At 50.7% G+C, this 18,999-nt stretch overlaps 1 protein-coding gene across 2 annotated transcripts; it reads left to right on the top strand.

Annotated features, from left to right (window-relative positions):
- Plaur (plasminogen activator, urokinase receptor) lies at positions 1–13,444 on the top strand. Of its 2 annotated transcripts, none has more exons than XM_048369284.1 (7): positions 1–278; positions 1,630–1,740; positions 2,690–2,827; positions 7,919–8,071; positions 8,550–8,693; positions 10,172–10,318; positions 13,064–13,444. In XM_048369284.1, the coding sequence occupies exons 1-7, from the start codon at positions 230–232 to the stop codon at positions 13,315–13,317; spliced, it is 996 nt and encodes a 331-aa protein (XP_048225241.1). In that variant the 5' UTR covers positions 1–229; the 3' UTR covers positions 13,318–13,444. The 2 variants fall into 2 exon arrangements, with proteins under 2 accessions (XP_048225241.1, XP_048225242.1); XM_048369285.1 differs by lacking the exon at positions 1–278 and adding an exon at positions 876–924.
- The last annotated feature ends 5,555 nt before the right edge of the window (positions 13,445–18,999 follow it).

The raw sequence follows: 18,999 nt of genomic DNA, 5'->3' as shown, positions 1-18,999 counted from the left end.
GAGAGATTTGAGATGTGAACCCAGGCAGTCTGATGACAGAGTAGTGACGAAAATTCATGAGTCAGGACACAGCTATGACCAACGGGGCTGGCTAACCCCAGGAAAGGGAAGTTTTGTTGTAGAGTCTGGGAGAGGTGGGGGGAGCGCTTGAAAGTCTGGGAGGAGCCCCTGGACCCACAAAACTCTCTGAGCCAGATCTGAATGGTACAAGAAAGCAGGAGCCGGGACCATGAGCCGCCTGCTGCTGCAGCTGCTGTGGATTTCCACCTGCATCCCAGGTAAGGGCCGGCGCACCGCCTACCTGCGCTGAGGGCTAATGAGCTGGGGAGTAAGCGTGTGGGTAGGAGTTCGGGCCCCAGCGACCGCCGCCCACCCAAGGATCCCGGTTACGTGGCACACAGTAGGTGCTGTCAGCAAGCTGCGGGCCGAGAGGCGGCGGCGGCGGCGTCCAAGGAGGGCGATCGCCTCGCAGGCCTTCTTCTCGGCGCTCTGAAAGCTTGTTCAATGTGAAACTCAATGAACTCCTTAGGCACCGAGAGGTTGAAGATACTGATCTGACCTCCCAGCCCGCGGCGGTGTTCTCCGTTCTCCGGACGCCCCCTCCCCACCTTGGGAGTTTAGGGAAGAGAGCGGCCCGTTTGCGGCTAGGGCCCTGGTGGAGGGAGGGGCTGGGGTGCTGGGGGAGGAGCTGGGGGTGCTGGGGGTGGGGCTGGGGACCTGGGGCTTGGACTGGGGGGGGACTGGGATCGGGTGGGGGATAGGGATCTGGGGCCTGTCCGTCCCCCTCACCCACCGCCGCCGGCTCATCCGCGTCCGCCCAGAAACGTGGGAGCTCAGGTCAAACGAGCCAGAGGAAACTCGGAAGAAACTGCGCCGAGGGCGCGGCGGGCAGCGAGGAATGAAGCCGCAGGAGGCCGAGGATGAGTAATAACTCCTCATTCTCAGCGGAAAGGGACGTCGGGGGAGCAGGGGTCCGAGAGAGGCGCTGGGCGCGGAGCGGACGCCCCGGAGCCGGGACCAGAGCAGGGCTGGGGCCGCAGCCAGCAGCCAGCTCCCAGCCCAGGGGAGGGGCGGCGCCAAGACAAGGGGCGGCGCTAAATGCCGGACGTGGGCGTGGCTAACCCAGGGGCTGGCGGTGGAGCCAGGCCAGTCCTGACGGGGCGGGACTAGTGGCTCGGAGAGAGCCCCGGGGAAAGGCCATTGGGTGGGACTAAGCGGCTTGGGGGCGGAGTTAGAGGCGGGGCTAGAGCCTAGGGGCAGGAAGAGAACCTCAGAGGCGATTCAATTGGCCGCGATTGGCTCATTGCGGCTGGGTGGGCGGGGCCAGGGTTTCCGCGTGGAGTGCTGGGCAGGGAGCGCGCGTAGAAGAATCTGGAGACCTGAGCGCCAAAGGCGGGCTCCTGACACTGGGAGGCGGGAGGGGCTCGGACTTCCCCTAGCCGAGTTTGCGAAGAACGGACGGGTGGGAAAAGAATCAGGCCTGGGACTGGGTGAGGCTGGCAGGACGTCGGGCCGGCAGATGGTGGGGCCGGCAGTTGAGGGACGCTGGGGAGCTCCTAGGTGGCGGGGGACTTCGGGGGCTGCGGGCCGGGGCTGGCCCGGGCCAGTGACCATCTCCACCCTCCCCAGCTTCCTGGGCCCTGAGCTGTGTGCGGTGTGACAGTAACGAGCGCTGCGAGGAGGAGGAGTGCGCCCCGGGCCTGGACCTCTGCAGGACCACCGTCCTGCGAATCTGGGAAGGTGAGCCTCTCCGCCCCCCAAGCGAGGACCCCAGAAGCCTTTTCTCCTCCCCACCAAGGCCTGTGATCCCCAGCACTGATGAACTGAGACAGGAATGATGTCACGTTTAAGGCCAGCCTGATTTTAGGCCCAACGCTGATGGCTCACGCCTATAATCCTAGCCACTCAGGAGGCTGAGACCTGAGGATCATGGTTCAAAGCCAGCCCAGGGCAGATAAATCTGAAACAGAATCTTATCTCCAATTAACCAGCAAAAAGCCAGTGTGCCGCAAGTGGTAGAGGGCCAGGCTTCCGTCAAAAAGCTAAGGAAACAGCACATGGCCCTGAGTTCAAGCCCTGGTACTGGCAGCCAAAAATAAAAATATGAAATATTCCTATCAGTAGTTGGGTGTGTGACTATGCACATGGCAGGGTAGAAAGATCTCCAGTTTTAGGCCATTCAGGATTCCAAGATGAAAAAAAAAACAAAACAAAAAAAGAAAACAACAGCAAACCCCGCCAGGCATTTGTGGCTTATGCTTGTAATCCTAACTACCCAGGAGGCTGGATCTAAAGATGATCATTGGAAGCCAGCCTGGGCAGGAAAGCCTCTTTCACTCTAATGTACTACCTAAAAAGCCCGACGTGGAGCTGTGGCTCACGTGGCAGAGCACTAGCTTTGAGGGGAAAAAAAAGTTCAGGGACAGTGCCCAGGCCCCAAGTTCATGCCCCAGGACTGGCATAACAAAAAATAGAAGAACAAAACAATTCTTATAATAGGCTTATTCCTAATGAAATCATTCCTAATGAAATCAGCAGAAGGAGAAACTTCTAGAAAAGACAGGGGTTGGGTCTCAAGACAAGAAACCTGGCCAGGATCAGTGCTGGAAATGGGTGACCCTGGGGCCAAGTGTCAGAGGTCACGGGGTCCAGGGAGCGTCCAGGGCACTCATGGTCCCTTCACCCGCAGACGACGTGGAGGAGGTAGAGAGGGGCTGTGCTGATCTGTCGAAGACCAACAGAACTATGAGCTACCGTGTGGAGGCGAAGATCTTCAGCCTCTGGGAGACAGTGTGCGGCTCTGACCTCTGCAACCAGCCCAGGCCTGGTAAGGAAGTGCTGCAGCCTGGCGTGCCTCAGCCCCGAGCTAGCACTCCACCCCAGCATCAGCCCCAACTTCCATGTCACCCAATAGCGCCTCCAACACAAACTGAGCACCATCTCACCTAGCTCCAGCCATCTGTACCCCACATGCTTGAATGGCTATTTGTTGCATGTGAGTCCCGGCACCCACTCTTTTTCTTTTCTTTTTGCCAGTCTTGGGGCTTGAACTGAGGGCCTGGGCACTGTCCCAGATCTCCTTTTGCTCAAAGCTAATGTTCTACCACTTGAGCCACAGCACTGCTTCCAGTTTTTTCTGTGATTAATTGGAGATGAGTGTCTCATGGACTTTCCTGCCCAGGCTGGTTTCAGACTGCAGTCGTCAGATCTCAGCCTCTTAAGTAGCTAAGATTATAGGCATGAACCACCAGCACCCAGCTAATACTTTCTCTTTTTATTTATTTTGTTTCATTGTTTTTGTGTCAGTACTGTGACTTGAACTCAGGGCCTTGTACTCTTGGCTGGCTTTCTTTTGCTCAAAGTTGGTTGCCCACCATTTGAGCTACAGTTCCACTTTTGGCTTTTTGGTGGTTAATTGGAGGCAAGAATCTCACAGCTATTTCTGCCTGGGCTGGCTTTGAGCCATGATCTTCACATCTTAGCCTTCCTGAGTAGCTGGAACTACATGTGTGAGCCACCGGTGCCTGGCCAATCTTTATATTTTTAACAAATTAACCCAGTCCCAGAATGGAGGACAGATTGGCTGGGGGAGTGGGGAGGCGTTTTTGGGGTGTGCCTGTGATCCAAGCAACACATGAGGCAGATGTCAGAGGATCACACAAGGGCTGAGGCCAGCCCTGAGCAAAAAAGCATTAAGACTCTAACTGGAAGAAAAAATAAAAACCAAAGAGTAAGGAGAAAGGGTTGCAAGTATGACTTAGTGATGGAGTCCCTGCATAGCAAGGTGCAGGGTTGTGAGTTCAGACTCCATTACCAAGAGGTGGGGGGGTGGGGGGGGGGAGGAGAGAGAGACAGAGACAGAGAGGGAGGGAGGAAAAGAGGGAGAGAGAGAGAGGAAGCCAGCATGATGGCTGGCATTGAAGAAAGTGGCCAGAGGAGATGACAGAAGTGGCCAGATGGAGGCACTCTGGCAGGCAGACAGACAGACAGACAGACATGCCAGCCTTCTTCTTGTCTGGTGAAATGCGGAGCAGAGACTTCCCTATCTAGTCCTATGCAATGCCTTATGTCAGGGGCTGTGTAGGCTGCAGCTGTGGAGATCGGGAGAGCAGACGCTGGGGTTCCCCGGCAGCCTGGCTTGTTCCTCGACTTCGCTTTCCAATCTGCCTGCCCAGGCACACTCGCTAGACAAGAGCCCCAGGTTGCAGGCGGAAGCAGGAAAATGCGAGGTACAATCTGAGGATCACTGAGACCCCAGAAAGACAAGTCCGCAGATCTGTGAACAAGTTTCCCTCGGGTGTTGGCAGGCAGTGCATGCCTAGACTAAGATGCCAAGGAATGCAGCAGAAAATAGTAGAGGAGCTACACATCAGAGGCGAGCCCGGCTTCCCGCGGGCATGGGGTGCCAGAGAGAAGTGCCAGCCGCCTCCTGCAGCAGAGACCTCTGTGGATCAGAGAGGGCCTAAAGAAGCCTCTCCGAGCAGGGCACCCGTGGCTCACGCCTGTAATCCTAGCTATTCAGGAGGCTGAGATCTGAGGATCGTGGTTCAGAGCCAGCCCAGACAGGAAAGTCCATGAGACTCTGATCTCCAATGAGCCACCAAAAAACAGAAGTGGCGCTGTGGCTCAAGTGGTAGAGCACCAACCTTGAGAAGAAATCCTAATGAACCCTGCCTAGGTCCTGAGTTCAAGCCCTAGTACCCACACTAAGCTCCACATTTTAAAGGCTTTGTCACCTCCTGCCTCCACCACACTGAGGACTGTGAACCCTTGGGTGACAAACCACAACCCACCCCAGCAGGGCATGCAGTGAGCCAGGTGTTTGGGCTGCAGCCAGGAGGCAGCTGGCTGAACAAAAACTGGTGAGAGATTTGTGAGTGGATAGGAATGAAGCCACATCGACAGATACCACCCTGCCAAGGGAGAGACTCTTTTAACGTGAAAAGGGCCAAGTCAGCTGGGCACAGTGGTGCATGCCTGTATCCCAGCACTTGGGAAGCAGAGGCATGGGGATCATAAATTTGAGGTCAGCTTAGGAGGGAGGGAGGAAGGGAGGGAGGAAGGGAGGGAGGGAGGAAGGGAGGGAAGAGAAAGAAAGTCCTGTAATTCTAGCTACTCAGGAGGCTAAGATTTGAGGATCATGGTTCAAAGCCAGTCTAGGCAGAGAAATCCCCATGGGACTCCTATCTCCAATGAGCCACCAGAACACTGGAAGTGGCACTTGGCTCAAGTGGTAGAGCACTATCCTTGAGCAGAAGAACCGACAAAAAATATAAAAAAGAGAAAGAAGGGAGGGAGGGAGAGAGGAAGGAAGGTTTGTTGGTTGGATGGGAGGGAAGGAGAAGAAGAAACGAGAAGGATGGAGGGAGCAGGGAAGGGGCCTGAGGCAGGGCCTTGGGAGGGACGGCTGAGGTAGAAGGGTTTACAGAGGAGCGGAGCAGGGCGGTGAGGTAGGTGCCCTGGCATGGCGCAGCTGTCTGTGTGGGGTTCACTTGAGAAGACGTGGTCGTGGGCCTTTGATGGTGATGAGCTGGCCTTGGCTGGGAGTGGTGCTCCTAATGACCATAGGCCTGCCAGAAGAGGCCCTTGGCTAACACTTTGTCTTCCTTCTGAATCTTGGCCCTGATGCAGCTTGGATGTTGTGGCTGGGAAGGGAGGGCATGCCCGCCCAGGAGATAGGTGAGCCAAGGCCCTGGCACAGGAGTGACCCCATGTTTCCAGGGAAAAGTAGCTCGTCCAGTTGGCCAGGGATTTGTCGGGTGCCAGTGCTTATGTCTGTAATTCCAGCTACTCAGGCAGCTGAGATATGAAGATCACTGTTTAAAGCCATTCCAGGGCAGGAAAGTCTGTGAGACTCTAACCTCCAGTGAACTACCAGAAAGCAGGAAGTGAAGCTTTGGTTCAGTGGGAGAGCACCAGCCCTGACCAGAAAAGCGAAGGGATGGTTGGAGGCATGGCTCAGGAGGTAGAGCACCATCCACTGAGCAAAAGCATCAGGTACTGAGTTTGGGACTCAGAATAAAAAAAAGCTAGGGCTGGGAATATGGCCTAGTGGCAAGAGTGCTTGCCTCGAAGCCCTAGGTTTGATTCCTCAACACCTCATATATAGAAAGCGGCCAGAAGTGGTGCTGTGGCTCAAGTGGCAGAGTGCTAGCCTTGAGCAAAAAGAAGCCAGGGACAGTGCTTAGGCCCCGAGTTCAAGCCCCAACACTGGCAAAAAACAAAAACAAAAACAAAACAACAACTAAAGGATAGTGCTCAGACCCTGAGTTCAAGTCCCAGGACTAGCACAAAAAAAGAGAAAAGAGGCCAGATGCTGGTGGCTCAAGCCTGCAATCCTAGCTCCTCAGCAGGCTGAGATCTGAGGGTTGCAGTTCAAAGCCAGACCAGGCAGAAAAGTGTGAGACTCTTATCTTCAATTAACCACCAGAAAACGAAGTGGTGCCGCGGTTCAAAGTAGTAGAGCACTAGTCTTGAGTGAAAGAGCTCAGTGATAGCGCCCAGGCCCTGAGTTCAATCAAGCCCCATGACTGACTAAAAAAGAAATAAAGGGGTTGTATGCATGGCTCATTGGCTCACTGAGTGCTACATAATGAGGAAAACTGATTGCAGGTACTGAGTTCAAGTCCTGATCTGAGACCTAAAAGGAAAGAAGGAGCAAGCCACTGGAGTCCATCTTACAAACTGATTACAACAGTGAGCAATAGAGGGTTTTAAGTCATTCATTCATTCATTTAATAAATATTTATCGAATGCCTTCTCTGGCCTTGGCCCTGTGGTGGGACCCAGACATGCATGAGACACATTCCTGGTGCTCACAGCCTGACACTAGACAGTGATGACACAGAACGGGCAGGGCTCGGGTAGGGGACTTTTTTTTTGGGGGGGGGGAGGACATTCCCAGCTTTGTGTGGCAGGGAAGGTTTCCTGGAAAAGATGACATTGGAAATGACACTTGAAAACTGAGTGGAGTGGCTGGGAATATGACCTAGTGGCAAGAGTGCTTGCCTCCTATACATGAAGCACTGGGTTCGATTCCCCAGCACCACATATATAGAAAATGGCCAAAAGTGGCGCTGTGACTCAAGTGGCAGAGTGCTAGCCTTGAGCAAAAAGAAGCCAGGGACAGTGCTCAGGCCAGTCCAAGGCCCAGGACTGGCAAAAAAAAGAAAAAGAAACTAAGTGGAATTGGAGAAAGTCAGAAGCAAAGGAAGATGGACTAGGCCAAGGCAGCAGCATATGCAGAGGCCCAGGGGCTAGTTAGCCTGTCTAAAGGGTTGTGAAAAGTCAGTGGAGAACCTGAGAGGCTACTGTGTGGAAACAGGAAGAACAGGTGTTTAAGACCTAGTCTGCAATGGGCTATACTCAAGATTTTGTATTTTATTCTGTTTACCTAGAGTGTGTGTGTGGGGGGTACTGGGGGCTTGAACTCAGGGCCTGAGAACTGTCTGGTAGCTTCTGCTCAAGGCTGGTGCTCTACCACCTGAGCCATACCTCCACTTCTAGCTTTTAGCTAGTTGCTTGAAGGTAAGATCTCACTGAGGTTCCTGCCTGCCCAGGCTGGCTTTGAACTGCCATCCTCAGATCTCAGCCTCCCAAGTAGATAAGACTGCAGGTGTGAGCACCAGTGCCTGGCTTGGATTTTGTTGTAAAAGCAAGAGAGTTTTGGGAGGATCTTGAGCAGAGGAGAACTGGGGAAACCTGAGTCCTGAGAGTTCCCTCTGTGATCACGTGGGGATACACGGGAGTGGAGGAAGCTAGTGTTAAATGGGGCTCTAGCTGGAGTGGGTCATGGGGCTGGAAAAGAGGAGAAGGGTTCTGGAATGGCTTGGGGTGCTTCGGGAAGCCCACAAGAAGGCTGGATCTCCAGGACAACCTCCAGAGCCTCTCCATCTTGTCCCTCTCCTCTCCCCTGCAGGCCGGGCGCCCTCCTTTCCTATGGGCCGTTACTTGGAGTGTATGTCTTGCAGCTCATTGGGAATGAGTTGTGAGAGGGGCAGGGAGCAGAGCCTGCAATGCCGCCATCCCAGAGAGCAGTGCCTGGAGGTGGTGACCTACCACAGCCTGGGAAGTGAGTCTCTTCCCCCCTCCACAGAACAGAAGGGATTTAATTCTCTCACATCACACACAAGGCCAGGGTCACTAAAGACAGTTCCTGAGTTGATCAGGAGCCTCCTCCCCACCTCCTACCATAAATGCCACTGTATTCCTCACATACTTATGCATGGCCCAAAATGGCTGCCAGAGCTCTCTGGACTTTGTGTCCCAGCTTCCAGGAAAGAGCAAGAAGGAAGGAAAGGGTTTTTTTGTTTTTGTTTTGCTTTCTTTTCTTTCCAGAGCTCTTTCATGTAGATCACATCAGCTCCAGCATCATCAACATGGACAGATTAGAAAATGTAGTCCTTCCCTAAATCAAACGAGGGTTCACCGCCACCCCCACCCCCCCGCACACACACACAAAGAATGGGTACACACACCTGCTACATGGGGCAAGGCCAGCCTTAACGCCTCACTGCTACCTGACCTCTAACCTCTCCTGAATGTCCCAGCACACACAGGGAGCAGGAAGGATGAGCAGCACATCAGAGGCTGTGGCAGACTTCCTGGCTGCCCAGGCCCCACCGGTTTCCACAGCAACGACACTTTCCACTTCCTGCGGTGTTGCAACTCCACCAAGTGCAACCAGGGCCCAGGTAAGGGGGAGAGGCCTGGAGAGGGGCGGGGCCTTGTCAAGGGGGGAGCTTAGCAGGAAACCTAGCATCTGGCCACAGGTGGGGGTGGCCATCCATTTGCTCCAGTAGGCACAGCAAGGCTTTTCTCAAAGAACTTAGCATGGCATGGCAACACCTGCCTACCTGTAATCCCAGATTTTGGGAGGATGGGGAATTCAAGGCCAGCGGAGACCTTGTCAAAAAAAAAAAGAAGAAGAAGAGGAAAGAAAGATTTTGCGAAGAGGCTGGGAATGTGGCTTAGTGGTAGAGTGCTGCTTGGCTAGCATACGTGAAGCCTGGGTTTGATAACTCAGTATGACATACACAGAAAAGCTGGAAGTGGTGCTGTAGCTTAAGTGGTAGAGTGCAAAAAGAAGCTCAGGGACAGTGCCTAGGCACTGAGTAAAAAAAAAAAAAAGTAAGATTTTGTGAAACTCAATGAGCCCATCAATCACTTGCCAAGACCCAGGCTTTCTGCCTCCAATGTCTTTAATCTTTCCACCACTGATCACCTCCACTGTCACCTCGCCACCTTTTCACTGACTTAAGGTTGCAGCAGATAACTCTTTGCTCAAGCACTTCAATGACTCTCAGCATTGAACCCGAAGGCCTTGCTTTAGCACCTGTCTCATAATCTTCCTGTGGTTTCTGCCAAACTCCATCCTGCCTCAGGGCCTTTGCACATACACTTCCTTCTGCCAAGAACACTGCTCCTGCATCTCCCCTCCCACCCCAAGAAATCACCGGGCTGGCACTGCTTATCTATTACATCTCAGTCCCCCAACCCCAATGGAACCCAAGACTTTGCACACAGGATGCAAAGGCTCTACCTCTCCCATAACCCTCCTTGCCTAGGATTTTTTTTTTTGTCTGTTCTGTGGTTTTACTGGAGTATAGTATAGCGCCCCCCCCCCACCCCCCGTTTTTAGGCAAGATCTCCTTCTGTAACTCAGGCCAGCCTAGAACTCACTGGGAAGCCCATGTTGGCTTTGAACTCATGATCCTTCTCTTGCCCCAGCACACCTGGCTGCATCTTAACTTTGATGTCCTCAGAGACTTCCAGTGTCGCCCTTCCCCAGTAAAATCTCTGTCCCACAGAACTTTTCACAGTGGGGAAATGCTCTGTGCCAATGGTGCCCAGTACCATAGCTCCTTGTGGACGTGGCTATAGAGCACCTGACATAGGAACCAGATTTGGCTATAAAATCTAGTACTCAATGTAATCTAGGTAGGCAGTGGCCGCCATGTTGTTATGAGAAGGAAGGGGCTGTCTGATGTCACAGACAGGCAAAGCCAGGTCTGGGGCCTGGCGCTTGGCCAGACGTGAGGCTCATGGTGGAGATTCCTCGGGGACAAAGGAAAGTATTGTTCCCACGCCCGAGGGACCCGGGCCCCAGGTAGGGTTGCATGGGGGTGGGGCACCCAGGGCTAACCTGGGTCTCCGTATCGCCTCTCCCAAGTCGTGCAGCTGCAGGATCTGCCGCCCAATGCCGTGGAGTGCTACAGCTGTGAAGGGAATGGCACTCATGGGTGCTCCTCAGAGGAGGCCGCCCTCATCCCCTGCCGAGGCCCCATGGACCGATGCCTGGAGGCCACTGGTACCAAAGGTGAGGCCCCCAGGACCTGGCGGGGGGGAATTTCTGCGCGCCACTTCCGGTGGGGAAGGCGGGACTTCCGGTGGGAGTTACAATTTAGAGGTCAGGAATTAGGATTTGGGTGGAATTGGGAATTACCCGGGCGGTTGGCGGCTCATGCCTGTGACCCTAGACTACTCAGGAGGCTGAGACCTGAGGATCGTGGTTCGAGGCCATCCCAGGCAGGAAAGCCCATGACACTCTTAAGTGAACCACCCAGACACCGGAAGTGACGCTGTGGCTCAAGTGGTAGTACCCTAGCCTTGAGCACAAAGAGGCTCAGAGACGGAGCCCACGCCCTGAGTTCAAGCCCCACCACGGACAAAAATCAAACAAGAGGGGCTGGGAATATGGCCTAGTGGCAAGAGTGCTTGCCTGGTATACATGAAGCCCTGAGTTCAATTCCTCAGCACCACATATGCAGAAAACGGCCAGAAGTGGCGCTGTGGCTCAAGTGGCAGAGTGCTTGCCTTGAGCAAAAAGAAGCCAGGGACAGTGCTCAGACCCTGAGTCCAAGTCCCAGGACTGGCAAAAATAAAATAATATAAATAAATAAGCACTATGTGCTTTGCAGATAATTTAAAAAAAAAAAATCAAACAAGAATTACGAATTGGGCTGGAGGTGGTAACTGCGGCTGGAGTTGCCTACCTGGCAAGCTGAAGGCCCTGAGCTGCAACCTCTTGAAGTCCTCAAAAGTACTGAGACTTGTCCATTAGGAAATGGGTATTTCCACCGTGGTCCACCCAGGGAGATGTCTAAGGGGGAGGGACTTCCTGTAGCCTTCAAGGGCCTACTTCTTTAGGCATCTGGAGCCCAGGGATTCTCGGAAGGTTTTGGCTCCTTCAGGCTCTCCACACCCAACTGTGTATGTCAGTGAGATCTGCAGATGTGTGGTGCAGCAGAAACTAGAAACGAGGATTCAATGAGCCAACGGCTCACGCCTGTCATCCTAGACCATTCAGGGGGCTGAAATCTGGTTTGAAGTCAGCAAAGTCCATGAGGCTCTTTCTCTCCAGTGAACCAGCAAGAAGTTAGAAGTGGAGCTGTGATTCAAGCGGTAGAGCCCCAGCTTTGAGGGGAAAAACTCAGGAACAGCGCCCAGGTCCTGAGTTCCAGTGCTAGCGCACACACACACACACAAAATTAAAACTGGGAAAAATTGTATTTATAAATGTATTTGGGGGACGTAGCTTGGTGACCCTGAGTCCAATCCTTAGCACTTGAGTTCCATCCCCATCATCTCAAAAAAAAAATACTACAAATGAAATAATTTTATAAAATGTCTTTTTTTCTTATAATACAGCTCTAGAGTAGAGCACTTGTCTAGCATGCATAAGGCCCTAGGTTTCTACCTCAGTACCACAAGAAAAATAAACACTCCCATGACATAGGAACAGAAATAGCATTTTTAAATGTAAAACAGCTATATTCTAAGTAAAAACCTGAAATGGGAAGACCGGCATTGTTTTCTTGCACTGTAAACCTCTTTGATGGCTGGCTTTAGTAGTAATCAGCTGGACCCTTGGCTCTGTCTTTGCATTTAAGCTGTAGCAACCTCACCTATTCCAGAGTTTCTGGAAAACTCCCTTGTATACTCATGAAAGCAAAACCCAAAATGTATCTTAGATTACATTAAGAATACATTTTGCGTTTTCCGGGCCTTGCTCTACCGCCCCCCATCTGCGTGGGGGGGGGGGTCCTGGGCTTGTCTGCTTCTTCCGTCTGGGATCCGTACTCGTTCTCTCATGTCCCCTGGCCATCGGGATTAATCGTGGGAGCGGGGTCCCAATGCAGCCTCGGTTTGCGTGTGGTTGCAAGACCCCATGCCCACCAGCCCAAGGAAAGAGACAAGTGCATGGTGGCCTCGGAGAATACCTCTGGGGCGTTCTGATTTATTCAAATGAGTAGCCCACAGATATACCCCCAAGGGCGGGCACAAGAGAGGAACTACAGGTTGGCCACGAGGGCTGTCCATCAAGTGATGTCAGAGGACTTCCTTTGTGGGCGGAGACCCAGCCCCCCAAGGATTGGGTTCTGGGGTCCCCGGCCATCAGACACGTGCTCGCCCCTGGAGGTGAGGGCTTCTCTTCCTGTGGAAGGCGGAAGAAGAGGGGATGGGCTAAAGCCAGCTGTGGCCTCTTAAAGGCACAGCTGTCCCCAACAGCGTTGGCATTTCAAGGGTTTGCACTCAGAGCTATGTGCTTGCTAGGCAGGCACCCTACCACTCTAGCCACACCCCCAGCCCTTTTGGCTTTAGTTATTTTTTCGGATAGGGTCTCTCTCTTGTGCTCAGGGCCAGCCTTGGGCCTTGATCCTCTTACTTATGCCTCCTGTATAGCTGGATTACAGGTGTGCAATATGCGAGACTGTTCCTTCCATAATGAGAATGATTTTGATTGTTTTACTTTTTTTGGCCAGTCCTGAGAGTTGAACTCAGGGCCTGAGCACTGTCCCTGGCTTCTGTTTGCTCTTGAGCCACAGTGCCACTTCTGGCTTTTTCTATATATGTGGTGCTGAGGAATGGAACCCAGGGCTTCATGCATGGAAGGCATGCACTGTACCGCTAAGCCACATTCCCAGGTGACTGGGCCACATGTGCTGCTTTCTCCAGGTGACTGTGCTGGTAACACCCACAGGCAGGGTGCCAAGCTATCCACTGGAGAATTCCAGGTCTAAGTGAGAGCCAGGAAGGCTCACGCTGCCTTCTCTTTCCTCAGGGATGGACAACCTGAACTACACAGTGCGAGGCTGTGCGACAGCCTCGTGGTGCGAAGGCTCCCACGTAGCTGACATCTTCAGCCTGACGCGAGTCAGTGCATCCTGCTGTACCGGCAATGGCTGCAACCACCCAGCTGGAGATGCCCAGTATCGCAGTGGTGGTGGCTCCCGGCCCCGCCCTGCCTACCTCGGCCTCACCATGACCCTTCTCATGACTGCCAGACTAGGGGGGGGTCTTCTCCTCTGGACTTGATCCCTGAAGCCTTCACCCTGGCTGGATCCAGGGACCCCTTTGCCCTTCCCTCAGTTCCGTCTCTGCAGACTTATGTGCCAGTGCACTGTCCTCTTGGTTTCCTCCACTGTCAAAAAACAAAAAGTGTCTCCAGCTGGGTGCTGGTGGCTCACGCCTGTCATCCCAGCCACTCAGGAGGCTGATATCTGCACATCACTGTTGGAAGCCACCTCCAGGGCTGGGAAGTTTGTGACAATCTTAGCTTCAACTAACCACCGAAAAGCCAGAAGTAGAGGTATAGCTCAAGTGGTAGAGTGATAGCCTTGAGTGAAAAAGCTAAAGGACAGTACCCAGGCCCTGAGTTCAAACCCCAGGACTGGAACAACAACAAAAAAAAAACCCCAACAACTCACCACAATAACATTGTCTCATTGAGGTATCTGGGGATGAGCTATGGGCCATCAGAGTGGGTTTGGTTTTATTAATATTTTTATCAAAGTTATTATTATAACTATTCATGTTATTTATTTTATATTATAAATAAAATTTTTATACGAGTGAACAAGCTGAGTCCCCAGTAGCATCTCTTTTGGGGAGGATGAACATCAGAGCGAGGGCCATTGATTGGCTCTGCAGGTTTCTGGAACTACAGGTCAGAATGTCAGATGCAGGCATTTGAGGCCCCTGTCTTGGGTGTGGTCTCTACCGAAGTAAGTTAACCCTGGCTGGGAATGTGGCTTAGCGGTAGAGTGCTTGCCTTGCATGCATGAAGCCCTGGGGTTGATTCCTCAGTACCACATACACAGGAAAAGCCAGAGGTGGCACTGTGACTCAAGTGGTAGAGTGCTAGCCTTGAGCAAAAGAAGCCCAGGGTCAGTACCCAATCCTAGCTTTTTTTTTTTTTTTTTTGCCAATCCTGAGCTTGAACTTGGGACCTGGGCACTGCCCCTGAGCTTCTTTTGCTCAAAGCCAGTGCTCTACGACTTCAGCCACAGCGCCACTTCTGGTTTCCTGGTTTCCTCACAGACTTTCCCACCTGAGCTGGCTTCATACTGAAATTCTCAGATCTCAGCCTCCTGAGTAGCTAGTATTACAGGCACGAGCCACCAGCAACCCTAACTCTTAAGCTTCCCCCACATCAACATTTGTCTACCAGTAACAATTTTATTTTGGTGCCCATACTGGGGCTTGAATTCAGGGCCTGGGTGTACCTTAGCTTTTTTGTTCAAGACTAGTGCTCTCCCACTTGAGCCACAGATTCAGTTCTGTTTTTTGGCTTGTTAATCAGACTTTCCTGATCTCAAACCCATGATCCTCCTGCCTCTGCCTCCTGAGTGCGGGGAGACAGCTGTGCGACACTGCACTTAGAGATCAAATTCAGTCTTCTCATTCAGCCACACAAGCACTGACCTTCCAGTCTACTCTTCTGGCACATCAAAGGTTAAAATGACTTCATTGTTCTAAAGAGCCAGGTCTGCATTTCCCAGGGTGCTTTGGGGCAGGCCATGGCTCCAGAGAACTTAACTGACTCCCACTTGCTAGATGCACTCAGTGAGAAATCAGTACCAGGCCGCATTTCCCATAGGGGAAGGGGAGAGAAGCTGGGTTCCATTTCCCAAGATGCCTTAGGACTAGAGGGGAAAAGTCAGGACTACCATTTCTTTTATTCTGTTTCTGTTTAGGGTGAGCATTAGGGTGAAATTTATTGTTCCTTAGGATTGGATGCCAGTGAGGTTTAGCTTTGGGAGAGTAGAAAGGAAGGCCAAATTACCATTCCAACGGCTTAAGCATCCCATGCAGATAAATTATGTTTCTAAAATGACTTCTCAGGAAGAAGAAGAGGAAGAAGAAGAAGAAGAAGAGAGATAGGGTGCCTTCAGTGATATCTAGTGGCAGATGAAGGAAAGGCATTTGTTTTTTGTCACTTAACAAAGCAGTTTATGAATACAATGCATTTTGATCAGCGTCACCCCGTTCAACATTCTCACCCATCCTTCCCCATCTCAGTCTTTCCCTCACTCTTTTTTTTTTGGCCAGTCCTGGGCCTTGGACTCAGGGCCTAAGCACTGTCCCTGGCTCCTTCCCGCTCAAGGCTAGCACTCTGCCACTTGAGCCACAGCGCTGCTTCTGGCCATTTTCTGTATATGTGGTGCTGGGGAATCGAACCTAGGGCCTCGGGTATACCGAGGCAGGCACTCTTGCCACTAGGCTATATCCCCAGCCCCATTTCCCTCACTCTTACTTGTGTAGGATATACATTGAATTCTTGACTGCATTCTCCCCCTCTTCATTCATCTACCCCTGTCCCCTGAACCCCACCCTTCCCCCTGAATCCCACCCTTCCCCTTTCTTTTAAATTTATTTATTTATTAAACAAAATTTTTTTGACAAAGTGTTGTGCAAAAGGGGTACAGTTACATAGTAGGGCAGTGTGTACATTTCTTGTGTCATCTTACACCGTATTTTTCTTTCCCTTCCCTAGGTCAGGTAGACATATATACAATACACAATGTACCAAGAACATATACAGTAGCCACATGGCCTACGCCCAAGAAAATTCACCTAGGGCTTTAAATGTAATGACTACAATAGACAGTATGTCGACAATAGTCTTATATGAATGTACATACATAGCTTTTGAGCTATTGTGATCCACTGAGAGGTCAATTTTTGACTTTTATATGTTGAGTAGTTATTTGGTTTTAGTTACATAATGTAGGGTCGCTGACCCAAACCTGTGGGAAATACCATTTGACAAGAGGTTTTTGGTTTCACAGACCTGGTCTCTACTGTCTCCCCGTTACCCCATCTTAACAGTCATATATCAGGGAGATCATGCCCCTTTGTTTTCTGTGTTCTAGGCTTGTCTCGCTCAACATTATTTGTTCGAGTTCTGACCATTTCCCTGCGAATAACAACATTTCACCATTCCTAATCGCTATGTAGTATTCCATTGTGTATAGGTACCATATTTTTTGGATCCATTCATCTGTGGATGGGCTTCTGGGTTGTTTCCATATTTTGGCTATTGTGAATTGTGCAGCGATAAACATGGAAGTGCAAATGTCTTTTTGATATCTTGGGACCTGCTGTTCAGGATAGATGCCTAGAAGTGGAATGGCTGGGTCATAGGGTAGGTCTATATTGAGCTTTTTGAGAAACCTCCATATTGTTCTCCAAAGTGGTTGTACTAATTTGCACTCCCACCAACAATGGAGAAGGGTTCCTCTTTCCCCGCACCCCCTCCAGCATTTGTTGTTGTCTGAGTTCAGAGTATAGGCCATTCTAACTGGAGTGAGGTCGTATCTCAGGGTTGTTTTTATTTGCATTTCCTTTACTACCAGGGATGTTGAACATTTCCTCATGTGTTTCTTTGCCATTTTTATCTATTCTCTTGTGAAGTCTCTCTCTTTAGCTCCTTTGGAAAGGCATTTGTTTTGAGGACTTCCTTTAAACAAGTGTCATCAGCTGTCATGGTAGTTTCAGGAAGAGAAGTCTTGGCTTGGTGTGGTGGTACAAGCGTGTAATCCTAGCACTTTGGAGGCTGGTGAAGGAGGATTGAGAGTGGAGGCCCACCCGGTCTACATAGTGAGACTCTGGATCAATAAACAAGTGGAATCCTAACCTACAAATTTGTAAAAACAGAAAACTTTGCTGTTTTGTCACCATGCTCTGGGGTGTTTTTTTTTTTTTTAATGCAATAGTAGTTAACTGAGGCACCTTTGATCTTTGTGTTTTTTTGAAATCTTGCTCTAATTGTCATGATGGATGAAGCCTTTTGTTTATTTGCTTGTTGCTGTGTTCTTAGTGCTTGGAATACACCTGGAGCCTGATGAGGAAGGAAGAAAGAAGGAAAGAAGGAAAGAAGGAAGGAAGGAAGGAAGGAAGGAAAGAAAGAGAGAGAGAGAAAGAAAGAAAGAAAGAAAGAAAGAAAGAAAGAAAGAAAGAAAGAAAGAAAGAAGGAAAGCTGTATTTTTGATGCTCTCTTCCAACTAAACCAGCCAGGCTTGGATTTCCCATAATGCCCTATGGCAGATCAAAGCTAAAATGACATTTTCTAAGCTGCTCCATGTTTTAAATTGAGGATAATTTCGCCTTTCCCATGATATCCTCCAGCAGATATTAAGGCTAGGGACAAGTTTCTTTCAATGTCATCTGTGATTGTCTGCGATCAAGACCTTATCCTTAGTGGCTCCTGAAGTTTTGTTCAAAAATCTCTGGTTCCAAGAAAGAAAAGCTGTTTGTGCTGACTTAAGCAAAAACGCTGTTATTGGAAGTTTAGAATCCAAGCAAGACCCAGGGTTCTTGGGCTCATCAGGGACAAGAGAATGAATTGAAATGAAAGACTGTGGAGAAACTCAGGGTTCAGTGCAGGGGTAGAAAACTTGCCTAGCACACATAGGCCCTGGGTATGATCCTCAGTACAGGAGGAAGAAAATTAAAAAGAAAGGCTGTATAAAATCAAATGTGTCCCTCTTTCAAAATCAGCTTCTCTCTCCTCTCCTCTCCTCTCCTCTCTTCTCTCTCTCTCTCTCTCTCACACACACACACACATTTCCTTCACAAATAGTGCCAATGTGCTCACTCACTGATGTCAAGCATCAAGTACCACTTGGGTCTTAGTTCTGGAAGCTTATCTACAAGGCTGACTGGGTTCAGTCAGGGCCAAGGTCAAGACTGTGCTACAACCCCATCTGCTAGGGTCAGGGAAGTTCACCTCCAAGTCACCACTGGTGAAGCTCAAACACAGCTTCTCTGTTCCCTGCTGCTCCTCAGGCAGAGCTGGGAAAACAGACCCTGTAAAAGTGATCACAGTTTCTGCTCCCGAGTCTGTGCTGCCATCCCTGGCCGGTCAGTTTGCTTTTTGCTTCCTCAATAAATCCATCTTTTTGCTTGAGACTGGTGGACTCTTGGAGAGACATGGAATCCCCTCCCTCAAACTCCCACCAGGACAGCTGATGATACTTACTCAAAGGAAGTCCTCAAAACAAACGCCTTTCCTTCATCTGCCCCTAGGTATCACTGAAGACATCCTATCTATCCTCCTCCTCCTTCTTATCCCTCTTCCTGAGAAGTCATTTTAGAAACATAATTTATCTGCATGGGTTGCCTAAGCCATTGGAATGGTAGTTTGGCCTTCCGTCCTACTCTCCTACTCTGATTTTATTGCAAGATATCCTCAAAGTTGTAATTTTTCAGCCAGGTGCTGGTGACTCACACCTGTCTTAGCTGCTTAGGAGGCTGAGATCTGGGGACCCTTAGTTCATAGCCAGCCTAGGGCAAGAACAGTTCATGAGACTCTTACTTCCAATTTGCCACCCAAAGCAGGAAGGGGAGCTGTGGCTCAATTGGTAGAGCTCTATCTAGCCTTGAGCAAAAAATCTAGAGAGCAAGAGGCCTTGCGTTCAAGCCCCCAAACCAGTACATGTACACACACACACACACACACACACACACACACACACATTCCGTTCCTAAGGACTGAGGTAGGAGACACTCATTAGCTCCTTGATCCAGAAAGAGCCTATTGGATCTTTGGGAAAAGTAACCACTGGTACTCTCTTGCTGTAGTTTAAATATGGCCTAGGAAGGCTTTCTGCATTGAAATATAATCTTCCTTAATAAGAGGAATTAAGGGGGTAGAAACTTAATCCGACTATGTCATTTAGAGGTGGAACCTGTGGGGTGATTAGGATTAGATAA

The sequence above is a fragment of the Perognathus longimembris genome, chromosome 20 (genome assembly GCF_023159225.1).
Source record: "Perognathus longimembris pacificus isolate PPM17 chromosome 20, ASM2315922v1, whole genome shotgun sequence".
Lineage (NCBI taxonomy): Eukaryota > Metazoa > Chordata > Mammalia > Rodentia > Heteromyidae > Perognathus > Perognathus longimembris.
This window is presented reverse-complemented; position numbering and strand designations above follow the sequence as displayed.